Source organism: Thalassophryne amazonica, chromosome 10, assembly GCF_902500255.1.
Source record: "Thalassophryne amazonica chromosome 10, fThaAma1.1, whole genome shotgun sequence".
Lineage (NCBI taxonomy): Eukaryota > Metazoa > Chordata > Actinopteri > Batrachoidiformes > Batrachoididae > Thalassophryne > Thalassophryne amazonica.
The window spans coordinates 5,533,245-5,551,853 of NC_047112.1; the positions used below are offsets into that span (position 1 = coordinate 5,533,245).

The 18,609-nt window shown below is 41.3% G+C and overlaps 1 protein-coding gene across 2 annotated transcripts in view; it reads right to left on the reverse strand.

Annotated features, from left to right (window-relative positions):
* The window catches only part of pde4dip (phosphodiesterase 4D interacting protein), a 199,489-nt gene that overhangs the window by 56,407 nt on the left and 124,473 nt on the right, over positions 1–18,609 (reverse strand). For both annotated transcript variants that reach the window (XM_034179347.1, XM_034179346.1), the window contains 7 exons: positions 13,668–13,789; positions 13,396–13,565; positions 9,898–10,174; positions 5,958–6,087; positions 5,095–5,211; positions 4,324–4,786; positions 3,838–4,073 (listed from right to left, as the gene is read on the reverse strand). In XM_034179347.1, coding sequence (XP_034035238.1) covers positions 3,838–4,073; positions 4,324–4,786; positions 5,095–5,211; positions 5,958–6,087; positions 9,898–10,174; positions 13,396–13,565; positions 13,668–13,789 — 1,515 coding nt within the window. The remainder of the gene's footprint in view (positions 1–3,837; positions 4,074–4,323; positions 4,787–5,094; positions 5,212–5,957; positions 6,088–9,897; positions 10,175–13,395; positions 13,566–13,667; positions 13,790–18,609) is intronic.

The following is an 18,609-nucleotide window of genomic DNA, read 5'->3' on the forward strand; positions in this document are numbered from 1 at the left end:
TTTCAGCCGCTCGCAGAACGCGTTTACCCAGAGGCGCAATGCGGCTTCAGAGTGGGAAGGTCGACTGTAGACATGATATTTTCACTACGACAGCTGCAGGAGAAGTGTCGTGAGCAGAGACAACCACTCTACCTCGCCTTCATTGATCTGACAAAGGCGTTCGACCTGGTCAGCAGGAGTGGCCTCTTTGCGCTACTACAAAGGATTGGATGCCCCCCAAGCTTCTGAGGATGATAGTCTCCTTCCACCAAGACATGAGAGGTGCTGTCAAGTATGACGGCTCATCTTCAGAACCCTTCCCCATCCTCAGCGGTGTGAAACAAGGATGTGTCCTTGCCCCAACGCTCTTTGGCACCTTCTTCTCTCTCCTGCTGCAAAACGCCTTCGACCAGAGTGAAGACGGCATTTACATCCACACTCGGAGTGACGGGAGCCTCTTCAATCTGGCCCGCCTGCGTGCCAAGACCAAAGTCCACAAGGTCCTCCTCAGGGAGATGCTGTTCGCAGACGACGCTGCCCTGGCCGCACATTCTGAGGAAGCCCTTCAGCGACTCATAGATCGCTTTGCTCACGCATGTGATGAGTCTGGACTAACTTTAAGCCTCAAGAAAACCAACATCATGGGCCAAGATGTCAGCAGCATCCCCCGCATATCAATTGGCAACCACACACTGGAAGTGGTGGAGGACTTCACCTACCTAGGCTCCACCATAACGAGCAACCTCTCACTGGACACTGAGCTGAACACTCGCATCGGCAAAGCAGCAACAGCAACGGCCTGCCTGACAAAGAGGGTGTGGAACAACACCATGCTGACCACTAACACCAAGATGAGAGTGTATCAGGCCTGCGTTCTGGGTACGCTCCTCTACAGCAGTGAGTCATGGACCCTGTACTCGCGCCAAGAGGGCAGACTGAATGCCTTCCACCTGCGCAGTATCAGAAAGATTCTGGGCATCATGTGGAAGGACTGTGTCCCTAACAAGGACGTGCTTGCCAGAGCAAAAATCCCAAGCATGTTTGCCCTCCTTTCCCTGAGACGTCTACATTGGCTCGGTCACACCGTACGCATGCAGGATGGCCGAATTCCAAAACACATTCTGTATGGCGAGCTTGCTACTTGCACCAGACCAACCAGCAGACCGTTTCTCAGGTTCAAGGATGTCTGTAAGAGAGACCTGAAACTCTGCAACATCTGCCCCGCCGACCTCGAATCCATAGCTGCTGACCGAGACGCCTGGAGGTTCACAGTGAAGAGCAGCGTTCAGCTGTGCGAGAGTAGAAGAGAGGACAAGTGGGAGGAGAAAAGAAAATGCAGATGACAGAATGCAGCATCAGTGGCACTACCGGGAGAGGCTGACGCGGGATACACCTGCAAAAATTGCAACAGGACCTGCCGCTCCCAAATCGGCCTGTTCAACCACAGCAGGCGCTGCCACTTAACCACAGACTGACTTTACCAGGCGCAAAGACTCCATTGTCTTCCGAGACAGACGGACGCCAACAACAATTACGGGTGTATTATGAATGCATCACACGTGCACGGCATCTGCATTGTGGTCATAAAATAAGCGCACTCACTCCTTTCGGCATCACTATTCACACCAACAATACAGGCTCTGGAGCATTTGCTGGACTTGGACAAGTTGATCACAGAGTGTTGTCATGTGAGGGTTAACTGTTCATGAGTTTGAGGAGTGGGAGGGGGGAAGCCGCTTGGGGTGTGAGACGGTGATTTTTTTTTTTTGAGAGCATCACAGAAAACAGACTTCAGCGTGAGTTGTGGCTAAAAAGCAACTCTTCCTTTTGTTGGTGTTAAATAAAAGTCCTGGATTGCAGCAGCTACTTCTTTGTGGATCTGCACATCCGGACCGGCACTGACTGGCAGGTATGTCGCTTACTGCCACATATAATACTTTGGGTTTATGTGACGTGTTTGTTATGCATTCACAGATTGTCCGCAAATCAGCTGCAAAACAGATGTAATAAAAACGCTTTATTTGTGGCCAATTTGTATGCATTTGCTACAACAATATTTCAGTTTGTGATGTGGACATGATGGGCACGATATATATCTGTTTTACACACTGTCCCAGTTTGCTGCCAAGCCGTAAATCCCCGTCAGTTGCGGATATCAGCGGTTAACGGCAGATATACAGCACATAGAGTGAGTATGTATTGTGTATGAATTGAGTATGTATGGAGTATATAAGGCGGATGTTACCCGCATCCAGATTTTTAAACAGCTCAAAAATCCTGGCTGTGGACATGCGTGCCTCTGCGGATGATCACGGGCGTGTTCGGATGACGACCGACTCATACAGGCATGTTACACGGATACTGCGGATGTTTGGCAAATATGGGCCAATTTTGTGCGCAATCCATACGCAAATCCTCCTAAACGCCAGTGGGACTGGGCCCTAAGGAACATGTTGCACTGAATCATGATTCCAGAGATTTTCTCTGTTCTAATTTGAAAAATAAGCAGTGCATCCATTTGTCAGTAAGACCCTTCGGTTGTTCCCTAGTTTTTCACTTGGGGTCGCCCCAGCAGATCAGACGTGGAACTGGATGTTGATCTGGCACAAGTTTTACACCAGATGCCCTTTCTGATGCAACTCCACGTTACATGGAGAAACCAGCAGGGGTGAGGTTTGAACCAGGAACCTTCCATATTAAAACCAAGCTAACCACTTGTCCACCCCTGCACAGTACATGCATTTGTGAATATACTAAAAAAATACACGTAATATTTTAGTATGTGGACAAATACGCAAGTACATGCATTTGTGCATATACTAAAAATGTACATAATATTTTAGTACGTGCACAAATATGCAAGTACATGCATTTGTGCATATACTAAAAAATGCACATAATATTTTAGTACGTGCACAAATACACAAGTACATGCATTTATGGGTGATTCTTTAACTATGGGCACATTGGCCTTGTAAATGTAATTTCCACCACACCATTGCCTTACAATATAAAGCGCCTTGGGGCAACTGTTTGTTGTGATTTGGCGCTATATACATGTGCTCTGATGTCACTGTTTATCTCCATATAAACTACCCAAACAATCTTTCATATAAACTGTTTAAAGGGACATTACAGTGTTGTGGTGGAAATTACGGCAATAGTGTGGGACAACTACATTTTGTTTAAAAAAAATCACAACAGTTGTATGACATTGAATACCCCAATTATGTTTTGATTATTTTACTGCTATTTTATTCAGAGATATTTTAAAACATTAGAAAAAAATGTTTCTTTACCATTCATTTTTATCATTGAAGATGAAAAGTCTGGGTGTGGGACAAGCACAAAATGGAAATATTTGCATATAATGATGCTGAAAAAAGGTGAAAAAGTCATCATAGACTACTAGAACAAATTTCTTAACACACTTTCATTGTAAAGATAACTATAAAAGTGTGAAATTTCCCCTTTTTTCTGTTTTTCATACAATATGATCAAAGGACATAATAAGTGCCCGTAGTCTAAGAATCACCCTTATGCATATACTAAAAAAATGCACGTAATATTTTAGTACGTGCACAAATACTCAAGTACATGTATTTTTGCATATAATTAAAAAATGCACGTAATATTTTAGTACGTACACAAATACGCAAGTACATGCATTTGTACATATACTAAAAAAATGCGTGTAATATGTGTACTTTCAAATTCTTTTTATTTACAGTATTATATTTTAGACTTTCCATGATCAGTAATAAATGCAGTAAATGCATAACTGTGTATATTCTGTACGTTTGTCCCCTCTGGGACTCTGTATTTAGACTCTAGGACGGATAAGAAGGTCAGACTGACGTCCGCTGATCTTGGCGCTGACGCGCTGTGCCAGGGAGCTGCCCTGCTCCAGCTGCTCCCTGAAGCTCTGGCCCATGTAGTAGTCAATGTCGTTGGCCCTCAGCAGGTCTTCGAAGGCCTTGGTGGTGTCCCCCAGGTGCTGGGTGAGGATGTGACAGACGCCGCGCCCCTCCTGCAGCCACTGACGGAGGTTGGACAGCTCTCTGGCCTGAGCCTGGATCAGCCTGTCGAATTTACTACAAAAAAACAGCACGAGGAAACGTGATGAATATTTTATGACACTGGATGAACCCTCCAAAAATAAAATAAAAATGAGAAGAAGAAGAAAAAACCCCGACACTGTTGGAGGTCCCACCGTGGATGTGTCACCTTGAATTTATACACGACTCTACGTGGGGCCAAAACCACCACTTTGGGACCAGCTGAACTTCGTCATCTTCTCCTGACAATAAAAACTTCTCCAGCACAGAAACTACAAACACTCACCGGGACCAACCAGCAGACTTTCCGTCCTCCTTCAGAGACATTTTGCTGCTGCTTTTCCTCAGGTGGTCCTCCAGTGCGTCCACACGGGACACCAGCTCCTGGAGGTCTTTGTCTGGCACAGAGTGGTACGGTGAAGGAAGTGGACCTCCGTCAGACGACTGCCAGCCCTCATCGTCCTCTGCCCCGCTGTGAGATGGTGAAACCTGGAAGGACCAGTTGACCTTACGGGGTGCGGGGGGTTCGTACTTGGCGGAGGTTGACATGTTGTTCTGGCAGCTCTGCAGCCGGCGGATTGCGCCCTGAGAGCGGGACAGCTGAGCTCGAAGGTCCTCCACAAGGCGCCGCAGAGACGAGACCTCGTCCCCGTATGCAGGACTCTGGGTCTTGGAGACGGCGCTGCTGCTGGACGGCCACCACTGAGAGCCACAGTCCAGAGATGTGCACATCTCCAGGTCGTCAAACTCTGTCAGCCACAAAACACACGTTCACCTCATGATGAAGGTACATTTGTTTCTTCAGTAACTCCAAAAAGTCTCAATGGACAATCAGTTTTTTTTATTAATTACAAACATCATTTTTTTTAAGTTGTTAAAGAAAAATAACAATAGATACATGGAATAAAAGCATGTTTTTTCTTTTTTTAATGAACCTTTATACTAGAAAATAACAGATCTGTTCACAGTCCTGTCGTCACACTGTTGCCCCCTGGTGTTTGGACAGAGCACGTTGACACATAAACCAGTCGTCGGGGACAAAGGATTCCTCTGATACCTGGACTGCTCGTGTCTTCCCTCTCAGCCTCATTCTCACTGCGGCCACAAGTCTCATAGCCCAGGTCCTGCAGGTCCACCTGGATCTGCTTGTTGTCCCGTCTCACCGTCATCTCTGCTGCAAAGACACATCAGGAGAAGACCTCAGTGTGTGGGTGGCTTGTCTCTGAGGAAACCAAACCCTACTCCCTCTCTGTGACTATCACACTTGTCCAGTCAAGTCATTGCAGATGCTGACTCAGACTGTGGTGTTGGACTTGGACGTGTCTGTCCTATCTTTGTATTTGTCTCCCCGAGAGACATTTGGACTTGGACTTCTCTTATAAAACATTCCAAAGTTAAATGCATCTTTTTCTTTAACATTGTGATACAGATTTTCCTTTGATGTTCCTTTCAAACTTTAGTTTTCAGCCTTGTTGCTTTATGATGTCATTAAGACCCGATGGGGTCACAAATCTGGATTTATGGTGCCAACATGCTACAAATTAACAGCACATTTTATTATTATTCTTGTTGCTGTAAAATCTGCAGTTTCTCTTTTATAAGCAGGAAGCAAAATGTGACGAGGAGGGAGTTGGTTAATTACAGTCACAGTCACATAACTCTTATCTTCTCTCTGATTGGTAGAACAGCTGCCGATAAATGAGTGGGTGGAGTTTTTGGACCAAATTCAACTCTTTTCCTTGTATGTTGTAATTATGGGATCTAATATATGAATATGGAAATGTTACAAAAATAACACCAAGTCAGAGGTTCTCAGATTTGACTGGGTGATAATTAAGATGCAGGTCACAGGTCACACATCAGCTTGTCCAGGGTGAACCCGCCTCCGGCCCGTGAGGAGCCGACAGGTCCTTGACTCACTGAGGAGTTCTCTGTAGTCTTTGAGCTGCTGGGTCTGAAACTGCACCGTGGCCTCAGACACCATCAGACGCTCCTGAAGCTCTTTGTTCCGTTGCAGATGCTCCGCGGGCTCGATACCCAGACCAGCATCCTAGAAAACAAACAAACAGATGAACAGAACTCAATCTGTGTCTCATGTCTCTGACGTGCTCCAAATATTCAGTTCCTGCATGTTTAAATACTGATGTGTCCAACACTGCAGCGTTTATATTACTAGCTAACTATGCTATAAAACACCACAAACAGATCAATACACTGAAAGAACTGTGGCTATGCAGCATTTTTCTACAGGCAAAGCACCTTATGATGATGATGATGATGATGATGTCATAAAGACAGGTGATATAAAGGACAGGAAGTTAGGACCTTGCTCAAAGACATCTTGGTGGTGGCAGTGATTGTGAGGTAAGCGCTTAATTTCTCACCTTCCACACACACACACACACACACACACACACGCACATTTATCTGGGTGATCACAGGACTCGAACCAACAACCCTCTATTTCCCCACATTTTATATATGCAGTTAGATGTAACACAAGTCTGGACTGGATGAATAATAATACTCCTCCTGACTCAGGGGGAGGAGGAGTAACAGGAAGACAAAGGACGGGAAGGAGAGCAACAGTAGTACCCAGTAAACCAGTACTGATCAGTATGTCTGGTATTTACATTTTTGTATTTATATTTTCAACTGTTTTTCTTTTACTTTCACTTTTGATACTCTGTGTGCTTCTTACCCTGTGTGCTGCTATACAATGCTGCAAGAACCTAATTTCCCTGAGGGAGTCTTCCTAAGATATGAATAAAGTTCTATCTAATCTAATCTAACCTATGTTACATTTCCCCTGCTCTTACTGTAATGCTGTCTCTCACAAAGCACAAACTCAAACTAATTCACACTTTTAAAGTTATTCAAAGTCACAGTGTAATAGCAGGGGTGGTGGCCAAGTGGTTAATGTGCTTGGTTTCAGTGCAGAAGGTGCAGGGTTCAAATCCCACCCCTGCCACATTTCTCCATGTAATGTGGAGTTGCGTCAGAAAGGGCATCCGGCGTAAAACCTGTGCCAATTCAACATGCAGATCCACCTTGGATTTGCTGTGGTGACCCCAAGTGCAAAAACAAGGGAGCAGCCGAAGGGACTTACTGCTTTTTACAAAGTCACAGTGTAAAAACAGGCCTGCATTCTGAAGAATGTCTCTCATGCAGGAGATCCATCCGTTAGGAACCCCGAACAATGGACACAAACAGTTTTTATAAAGCACAACATGGGCATAACAAAGGCGGACTTTATTTTGCAAAATGCTTCCCTTATTGGTCCCCATGGGCATTCAGTGGGAGGTCCCGCCCCCTACCCATGACCTGCGTGATAACGGCATGGAAATATAGACTGGAATGGACGTGCACGCCTCAAGATATTAGTGTTGCTCAGGACAGGAAGGCGCCATTACTAAGGGCCCTGTCCCACTGGTGTTTAGGAGGATTTGCGGATGGAATGCGCACAAAAGTGGCCCACATCCGCCAAACAACCGCAATAACTGTGTAACATTCCTGTATGAGTCGGCCGCCATCCGAACACGTCCGTGATCATCCGCAGAGGCACGCATGTCCGCAGCAGGATTTTTGAGCGGCTCAAAAATCCTGCTGCGGATGAGATCCGCATCACTGCCTGAACACATACTGAAGACATACGCAGGACATACACAACCAACGCGCCGCATATCCCCTGTCATCCGCTGATATCCGCAACCGACGGGTTGGTGCGGATTGGCGGCTGACCGGGACAGTGTGCAAAACAGATATGATGCATGCCCAGCACGGCCACATCACGGTCGCAAATGGTATGTTGCGCATGCAGACAGAGTGGGCACGGATGGAGCGAGTGTATCACGGCCGCTGTGCCCCTCATGGGGGCGCCTCCGCGGTCGCCTTCGCTTCTGTTCCCTGTTATATCCGCTTTTCTTCCTCATGTATTCACTGATCCACCCCGGGACATTTGTCATTTCCGCCCACCTTTGTTGCGGACGCTCAGCTTTTGTCTCCTCATTTCATGCGCAAATCCTCCTAAACGCCAGTGGGACAGGGCCCTAAGGGTGGAGATGTGCAGATCATCAATAATAAACTGGCCGCTTTTTTTACACTAGTGTAGCTATTTCTTAACAGATTTGAATAAATGTAGGCTTGTTTTAAAGCCCTTTGAAAGCTCTTTCCAATGAACCTGTGCATGTGTGGGGGTAAAAAATATTTTTTATGTAAAATGCAGAAATTTTGAGAAATTATGACAAACTGTGCTGCTTTTCTCTCTCTATTGTTGCTATTTGTTAGCAGATTTTAATAAAAGTAGGCTTGTTTTAAAGCCATTTAACTGATCTTGAAAAAACATTTTTTCCTGTCATCATAATTCTCGATGGATTTTTATAAATGAAGCCTTGTAAGTTGTATTCAAGCTGATTAAAAGCTCTAATGAACCCATACATGCCTGGATAAACAATCCTTATGTATTAAAATATAAATCTGAAGTATGCCTTGACATTGTGCTCATTTACTTTGCTGCTTTTTCCACTGTAATATTATTGCTAGTCTTTTAATGACAACAACATATATATGATTTTTACTAACATTTTATTACAAGTAGATATAAAGCCATTCAGAATTTATGACTTTTGACCCTCAGTCAGTGTAAAAAGTACCTCCTCCATCCCCTCCAACCACACTGTTCATATTTAAATGCTGCCTGTGACCACCATGTACATATCATATTAAACAACACTGCAAGTATATATACATAAATATATTTAAACATTTTTTTTCCATATCTGTATGCATGTGAACGCAGCTTAATGAAAAGAACTTATGGCGTTGAGTTATAGTCTCAGTATATTGATGTTAAACTGTGACTAACAACTTTACAATAGACATTTGTTTTACATAATTACATTAAGGTTCTTGTACAGTTCATTTCAGTATTTGAGAATTTGTTTTTGTAGTTGGTGCAGTTGATGGCGAAGCTGCCTTTTTTCCCCTCATTTCGCTTCTGTTTAACAGATGCCTTAACTGGCTCAAGGTCTCTCTCCACCCTTAGTAATGGCCGCCGTGTGACACATTGCTAGTCACGTGACGTCCATTCCAGGTCTCTATTTCCATGGATAACGGGTCATATGATTTATACTGTAACCTGGACCTCTTTGTTCTGGGTGCTAAAACCAGTTCAACCCAGTTTGACATGCACATTCCAACAAAAATCGCCTCACTGCATTTATACAAGGACTCCCCAAGGTAATTAGTTAGCTAGTAAGCTAGCCAATTTTATACAATGGCTCCAAAAGCTAATAAGTCATTTAGTTAGCATAGCTGAATTCATACAATGTCACGTCAAGCTAGTCAGTTAGCCTAGCTGAATTATAAATAGTCACCCCAAGCTAGTTAGTTAGCCTAGCTGAATTTACACAATGGCTGTCCAAGCCAGTTAATTAGCTCGTAAGTTAGCTGAATTTAAATAAGGGCTCCCCAAGCTAGTTAGCTTACTAGTTAGCATAGCTGCATTATACATTGTCTCCCCGAGTTAGTTAGTTAGTTAGCTAGCAAGCTAGCTGAATTACACAATGTCTGTCCAAGCTAGTTAGTTAGTTAGTTAGTTAGCTGAGCCAAGACTATACACAAGCTCATTAAGCTATCCAGCATGGAGCTAGCTGGCTTGTTTGTGAGCAAATAATACATTAATGTCATTCTGCCTTCATCACTGATGGAATTTTATGGAACAAATTAAGCTTTCAATTGTGTTTGTTAGTGATTACTTGCTCAAAAATGATAAAACAATATCTTTGACAGGTTCTACGTCAAAGATAGTGTGATGGTCCACAAAGTGCATAAAGAAAACATGGTTGGAGGTTCCTTCTACCTGTGAATGGTTGGCGAGGTGCAATGAGTCGGTCCTGGAGGTTTTGTTTTTCCACTGGGCCTCAGTGATCCGGATGTTCTTCTGGCAGTGGTCATCTCTCCGGATCTGCCACAGTTCAGTGTCGTCATCCTGCTTTGTTCCCTCTATGATGTCATTTAACTCCTCCTCTTCTCTTGTCAAAGCTTTTTGTTCATCATTAACAGCGTCATGGCGGCTTTGTTCACTCAGCTGATGCTTTAAATCATCGTTCTCTGCTTGCAGGGTGAAGAGAGCTTTTCTTTAATAGACAGAGTGAAAAAAACCCATCCTGTAAATCAGGTCAGGTTGATCCTGGATCAAAGTCTTCACATAGACTCAGTTTGTGATACTTTAGCTTCCATTTGTTAGTTTTTAGTTTTCATTTTTATCTGGTATTAGTGCTGCTGACTTCACGCTGCTGCTACATTACCTCAGTTTGTTGTGATTTATCAGATTTTACTTGATTTCATCTGGTTTGACTCTGAAGTTTAACTTTCTTTAGTTGAGTTTATTGTCCTCCGCCGGTTGATAAGCCGGGATGGGGAAATAGAATCTCGCATTTCATTTCAACACGATGACCACAAACACTTACTTTTATGTCTGCACTTGCAGTGTTCTAGCGCCACCAATGGGTCACATTTGAAGGTGTGTTTATGCATGGAACTTTTGAACTGTAAAAATCCAGCATGATTGGATTCCTTGGATCAAATTGAGTTCAGTGAACCAACAACATCAATTTCAACAGTACCACAGTTTCACCATATTGGAGTTTATTGAAAATAAATAAATAAAGAAGTAGGTCAGGGGAGAGTTACTGCCCCAAGTGGAGGAGTTTAAGTATGTCGGGGTGGGTGTTGTTCACGTCGAGGTAAATTGGAGTGTGAGATCAACACACAGATTGGGGCGACGTCTGATGTTTTACAGATGCTGTACCGGACCGTCGTGGTGGAGAAGGAGCTGAGCCGGAAGTCGAGACTTTCAATTTATCTGTCGATTTACACTCCGATCCTCACCTACAGTCATGAACTTTGGGTACTGACTGAAAGAATACGATCGTGGATACAAGCGGCAGAAATGAGATTCATCTGTCGAGTATTACGTAACACTCCAGGACAGGGTGAGAAGTTTGACTTTCTGGGAGGGACTCTGAGTAGAGCTGCTGCTCCTTCACAGTGAAGGGAGCCAGCTGAGGTGGTTCAGGCATCTGATGATGATGCCCCCTGGTGGTCTTGCTAAGGAGGTCTTACAGACACATTCAACAGGGAGGATGCCCTGAAGAAGACCCATTAGTGTAGCAAATAACTGAAACAATACTTCACATGGTAATACAAGCACCAAATCCAGCATAAATTCTCTTTAGACATTACTCTTGAAAAAAAAACGACGGGCCACTTGAATTTTCAATAGGCGACCACGTAGGGGTCAATTGAAGAATTACACAGGGGTTAAAATATAAAAATGCTCCAATGATACTGAAAGCTATATCACATTATGTGTCTGATCACAAAGATTCCAAAAAGGTATAGTTTGGACGATCTATGACTGAATGTTATGGAGTTATGGGGTAAAAACAACAAGAATGGTGACAAAGGTCAGTTTCAGTTTGTACAGGGGTCAAAAGTTAAAGTTGCTCCAATTTAATAAAAAATGGTGCAAACTGGTGATTGAGCTAATTGGATTAATAAATGGAATAGTTTTGACTGTGTTGAATGCTTGGTCTTTAAAGTAAAGGTCAAATAATGTTGACGTCCATTGAATTCTATGACATCTGACATATGTTACCCTGTAACATGATAACTAAGCATGATGCATGCTGCAAACTAGTCCTTTTTGAAATCCTATTAACTCAACCAATAATGTGCATCACCGCTGAACAAAACTGGAGCAACTTTAACTTTTGACCCCTGTACAAACTGATACTGAACTTTGTCACCATTCTTGTTTTTACCCCATAACTCTATAGAATTCAGTCATAGATAGTCCAAACTATACCTTTTTGGAATCTTTACAATCAGACAAATAATGTGGTATAATTTTGAATATGACTGGAGCATTTTATATTTTGACCCCTGTGTAATTCTTCAATTGACCCCTACGTGGTCGCCTATTGAAAATCGTTTTTTTCAAAAGAGTAATATCTAAGGTGTGCTTTTGCCAGATTTGGTGCTTATATCACCATTTGAAGGCTTCTTCTGTAAATATTCTGTTATCTGTTGCACTACATGACACACAGGAGGGGTTATATTCCCCAGGTGGCTGGGGAACACCTCAGGATCCGGCAGAAAGACATACAGGACTTAGCCAAGGACAGGGAAGTGTGGGGAGCTGTGATCGCAACCAGGAGTGTCAGAAAATGAATGAATAAAGATTCACAGAGTACAAATTTTGTCCAGTCTTAATAAAAATGGGCACAACTGAACTTCAGACCAAACAAACCAAATGCTGCCTGTTTAATTTTTAAAAGTCTTCATCTAAAACAGACAAAACTGGCAACAATGCTACCAAGCAGGAAGTGAGGTCATATTGCACCAAAGCTTTGACGTATCAGGCCCACACGTGATAAGTAGGCTTGGGAATGTCACATGACCTCCAGGGGGTGCTGGTGGCAGCACCTTTCATGTTTTTGTTTCAGTTCATATTTCTGGTTGAAAGTGGAAAAAGTCCCAAATTAAACCTCAAACATTCTGAGTAATTCCTGATGAGTTTATTACAGGAAGGTTTGATCAAATCCTGGTGCTGGTAGGACCGTGTGACGTGGGCACCGCTGATCGTTGCTCAAAGCTCGCGGAGAAGGCGCGGCGACGGGTCGCATTGGTATAATTTTGGAGAAACTTTGCATAATGCAACTTTGTCCACCAGCCACAACGTCTCAGTGGAGTGATGCAGAGACGGATTTAGAGACAAGAAAACAGATCAGAACTAGGCTGAAACCTCCCATGTGCCTTCTGGCAAGCTTTAGCTGAAGCATCCTTTTGGTTTTTTTTTGGTTTTTTGGGGGTTTTTTTTTGAAGGAAGCTGAATAACTGCTGACACAGCAGACCAAAGTTGCACTATGCACAGTTTCTCCAGTCACAGCCACAGAAGCCTGTAACTCCTTCTGGGCCATCTGGGTGTCTTGGTGGCTTCCCTCACGAGTTGTGTCCTTGCACAGTTTTTGAGAACCGTCTCCTGCAGAATGATTTACTGGACAGTTCCATATTTTTTGTATTTGTTAATGATTGATAGAAGTGAAGTCCAAGAAAATGTTGATGTGTCCGTCTTCTGACGTCTAAAGAAAACTGGCTGTAAAAAGTGACGATTTGCATTCATAATAATCTGTTGATTTGATGTTTTACGAGCACATCCTTATTGTTTCTACACTGTGCTGCAGAGACATTATGAGATAAACTACATTGCTGTGCAAATACTTATGGACCTGGCTGTGGTAACCTCCATGGAGCCGGTGATATGTGTTGCCATGGTGACGGTGGACCTGCTCACCTCATCTGCGACAGCGAGGAGAAACCAGCCTTCTCCAGCTGAGCTCTGAGCTCAGAAAGCTCTCTGTCCACCGCCCTCTTCTGATCCACCAGCTGTTTGACCTCCGTCAGCACCGGACCGTCAAATCTCAGGTTCTGGTACTGCAACTGCGTTCCTGCTCCTCCCAGAACCTGATCACACAAATCCAAAGTCACAGATCAAACCCCAAAATCCTCAACCTGCCAGATTCAGAGCTCAGGCTGATCTGTGAGACGTTCAGGCGGCGTTTGTACTTTGGACTTCATCAGCGCCCGCATGCTCAGCTTGGACTCGTCTTCATCGATGCTTGTACTGTACTCACTGATCACATCATCAGCAGCAGCACCGGCCTCATCTTCAACCTCTGAGCTCAGTTCTGCAGAAACGAAAATGTAATTAAATTCAAATCACTCATTTCTGCACTGAATCTTCAGTGAGCAGCTTTGATTCATCATTTATATTAACACTCATTATTAAGCTGCTTTTTTGAGTTATGTTTGCAGAAAGATTCTCACATTTATAATATTCTGTCTCATTTTTATTAAACATTGAACCACATTTATGGTAAAGTTTCTCATTGCAAAAATTATGTCAAAAATATCTCACGTAAGTATCTTTATTTTGACTTACTATAACAGTTTTTCATGAACAGCATCAATTTTTCCCCCACAATAAAAACTTTTGCATATCACATATTTAGAAACAGTTGTTATAAATGTCTTACACTGAAAAAAGAACCATCTTAAAAAGTTGTTTCATTTGGTAACACCTGAATGAATTAAGTTGCTTGAACTTAAGATAGTTAGATCAATTCTAGCTTACAAACTTAAGTTCAAACAACTTAATTCAACTTAATTTATATGTTACCAAATGAAACAATTCATTTAAGTTCAACTATTCTCTTTTTTCATTGTAGTTGTTAAACTAACTCATGTCTCATATTTTAGATACAATAGTTTGTTCATTTAAAACATTATCTCATAATGAGATTTCATAATCATCTCAAAAATATGAAAAATTACATTGTGACTTTAAATTCTCAATTTGAGCAGTTTTGCCAAATTCATGCTTTATTCATCATTCAGTCTTTTATTTATAAAATAAAATGTTATTGCCATTTGTTACAATTTAGCAATGTTTCATTTTCATCATTTATTTTTTTAATACAATTTGATGATCTCATAATTGTCAACTTACACTTTCTTTAAAACGTTTCACGTTTATGGTTTATTGTAGAAATTTCTCATAATTACGAGAATCCGGAGTCCCAGTTGAGATTCTTCACAAAACAAGACGCTTTTTACAATTGCCCGCAAAAGGTTCTCCTAATTTACAATAAATGAGCAATCTTGGCAGAAAAAAATGTGAATTTGTTAATGAAATAGCAAAGAGAAAGTATTTGTCCTTCATCTTGTAGGTTTGCAGACATTCTTCCTCCTGGTGAGGTTTTTATTTAATCATAATTAATAAATCGGTAAAAGTTGTGATGTTTCTGCTCAGACACTGAACATCTACACGTGCACTTGTGAAAGGAAGAGCGATTAAACATTAGATCTCAGATGGGGTATAATCTGATGTGACAGGTGCTGAAACTGGTTTTAGCACCAGAATGACGCAGCTGAGGATCTGGATTACAGAGGAACACGGGTCCAAACACAACAGGATTACTGAGGATCTCCTCAGCACCTGCCAGCATCTGACATTTTACATGTGACAGAGGAAATCCAGCCCTCAAAGCAGAATCAACCTGTTTTTATTAGTTTAATTAATCAAGATGTAATTTATATCAGTTAAATATCTCATTTAATTTCTGAGGTTTTATGTCAGATTACTCACATTTTTCATTTTTTGCACAAACCAGAAAATAAATGATATTTAAATCAGTGTGTGAAGAATCATGCAGGAAGACACAAATGTGGAAAAAAAAAGTAAATGCATGAAAGTAGAGATGACAGCAGCACATCTCTGAAACTGTTTAGTGTCTGTGTGTGCGCTTAATAAAGTGACGGAGTAAATAAAAAAACAAAAACAACAACAAATAAATAATGAAACCAGGATTCACACACACACACACACACACACACACACACACACACACACACACACACACACACACACACACACACACACACACACACACACACACACACACACACACAAATATTTAAACCTTAAGAAAAGGCAAAGTTATAAATGTTTTATAACACAATAACATGTCTTATAAAATTCAACAATTAGTTCCAACCAAAATCGCGGCACATCACATGCAGAACATCGTCTTCACCTGCTGGAAGTGCAGCCTTCCTCCTGTTACTTACTTACTTACTGTGCAACACGCCTTCTTTAAAATCACATTTATTCATAGAACTGAATTTGTTGAATTACACAGAGTCAGATAATATAATAATAAAAAAGAAATCGCACAACAAATGCATTTGTAAACATAAATTACAGTTTTTTTTCTCTACAACAGAAGGCAGCAAAAACTGATACACTGAGACAGTTTTAACAATAATAATAAAGGTGGAATGTGGTTATATTTCCACAATCTTCATGACAACAAAATGCGACTTTGCTTCTATTATTATCTGATTAGAATCTCTCTCTCTCTCACGCTCACTCACACACACACACACACACACACACACACACACACACACACACACACACACACACACACACACACACACACACACACACACACACACACACACACACACACACACACACACACACACACACACACACACACACACACACACATCTATCACAATAAACACAACTGAATATTTCAGCTAAGCCTAAAAATCAACCAGGAAATGTGCTGATTCACAAAATTCACAAATGTACAACAGTGAATTGTGCAAAAGCATAAAAGTGCACAAATAAAATCACGTTTTTATTTTTTTGTTTGTGTGTTTGTTTTAGCAATTCACAAATCCATCAGCCCAGACAGACAGACAGACAGACAGTTCAGTTTAGCACGAAGAGGGTTTGTCCATAATAACAATAATAACAGTAATAATAATAATGATCATTTTTAAACGGTAGAAACCAAACTGACAGCCGCATGGATAAAAGTAAATGCATCAGTTGTATTTCAATAGCCAGGTCTACATACCTCTGTAAAATCATACTGATGTCCCACCAATGTTGTATGCTATGGATCGCATCCCACTATGTAGGTCTAATTTTGCTTCATTAAAATCTGCCCAGGGTAGTATAATTAAAAATGTTGTGGGTCTAAGTAAAAGGCAGCATCATTCACATTTGCTAAACACATTACAAATTCCTACAGTGGTTGATGTTGTAAGAAAGAATATGTACAGCTTTTATCATAGAGCCTCATCTATTAGATCTCCTATGCAACTAATCCACTCCAGATTCCTTTCCCATTATATTTTAAATGGTGAGATCAACACACTACTGGATAAATTGATGTTGCGGTGCAATAAGCCATTGGATTGTTTTTATAATTTTATGAAATTATCTATTGAATTTCAGTGTAATGGCATCACTGATTCTTTAAGATATCTCTTATTTCACGAACATTTTGTTAAACCATGGTCTGCTGAGTTTACTCTCGCCAATTTACTCACTCTGTCATTTAATTCTTTTAAAGTTTTTTTTATTGTGTTTTTATTGTATGTTTTTATTGGTGTATTTTATTTTGTGATTACATGGATGTTTATTTTTTTCCACAATTATGGGGATTTTAAGAAAGAAATAAAATTAAAAAGATATGCACACAAAAAAAAAAATCAAATGTTTATCCCACATATAAATAAATGCAATATAACGTCAGAATTATTTCACAACATTTGTAAAAAACAGCTGAAAAAGTGCTCACAATCAAATTTCAGATTTGTTACTATTATTTGTTTATTTTTTTTTTTTACTTTTTGACAAAAATCTTTTCATCCATCTGTTAGTTGATTTTTTGCAAACTTAATCGTACATCAATAACTTAACTATTAAAACATAATTTGCAAATCTCTATTCTCTGGGCTATAGAATATCTAACTTATATAAGTTAGATATTATATTATATATATTATATTATATTATATATACTTATATAAGCCAGATAATGGTAAAGTAAGTAACTTTCATCAATGTTGATGCAAAGCTCTGAGTCCCTGTGCGGTGGGTCAACAAAAAAGATGCACAATAGGACTTCATAGAAAATGAGCGAATAAAAATAAAACTGCTCCTAAATACTGTGTTACATGTTATTACACAAAGAGCCGTGGCAACAAATTTAAAATTGGTATTTTAGAACTCACTTTCTCAGAAATAAAGTGTTTGGTCTGACCTGGAAATGAACCGATTAAAAGTGGAGTGCGAGCACAGCCACAAAATTATATATATTAAAGCATTTTTGATCTTTGAGGCTCTACCGAGTTACCTGATAAACCTTGGTGATGTTTGTCTTTTACGTTATAATTGGATTATTTTAATGTGGGCCCTTTTATTTTTTTCGTACATGCATTAATTTAACATCACATCATCTTTTCACTTCGCGCCCATAAAGCGCTTTACGATGTTGCAACTAACAGCAGATTAGAGTTCAATCAATCAATCAATCAATCAATTTTTTTATATAGCGCCAAATCACAACAAACAGTTGCCCCAAGGCGCTTTATATTGTAAGGCAAGGCCATACAATAATTATGTAAAACCCCAACGGTCAAAACGACCCCCTGTGAGCAAGCACTTGGCTACAGTGGGAAGGAAAAACTCCCTTTTAACAGGAAGAAACCTCCAGCAGAACCAGGCTCAGGGAGGGGCAGTCTTCTGCTGGGACTGGTTGGGGCTGAGGGAGAGAACCAGGAAAAAGACATGCTGTGGAGGGGAGCAGAGATCGATCACTAATGATTAAATGCAGAGTGGTGCATACAGAGCAAAAAGAGAAAGAAACAGTGCATCATGGAAACCCCCCAGCAGTCTACGTCTATAGCAGCATAATTAAGGGATGGTTCAGGGTCACCTGATCCAGCCCTAACTATAAGCTTTAGCAAAAAGGAACGTTTTAAGCCTAATCTTAAAAGTAGAGAGGGTGTCTGTCTCCCTGATCTGAATTGGGAGCTGGTTCCACAGGAGAGGAGCCTGAAAGCTGAAGGCTCTGCCTCCCATTCTACTCTTACAAACCCTAGGAACTACAAGTAAGCCTGCAGTCTGAGAGCGAAGCGCTCT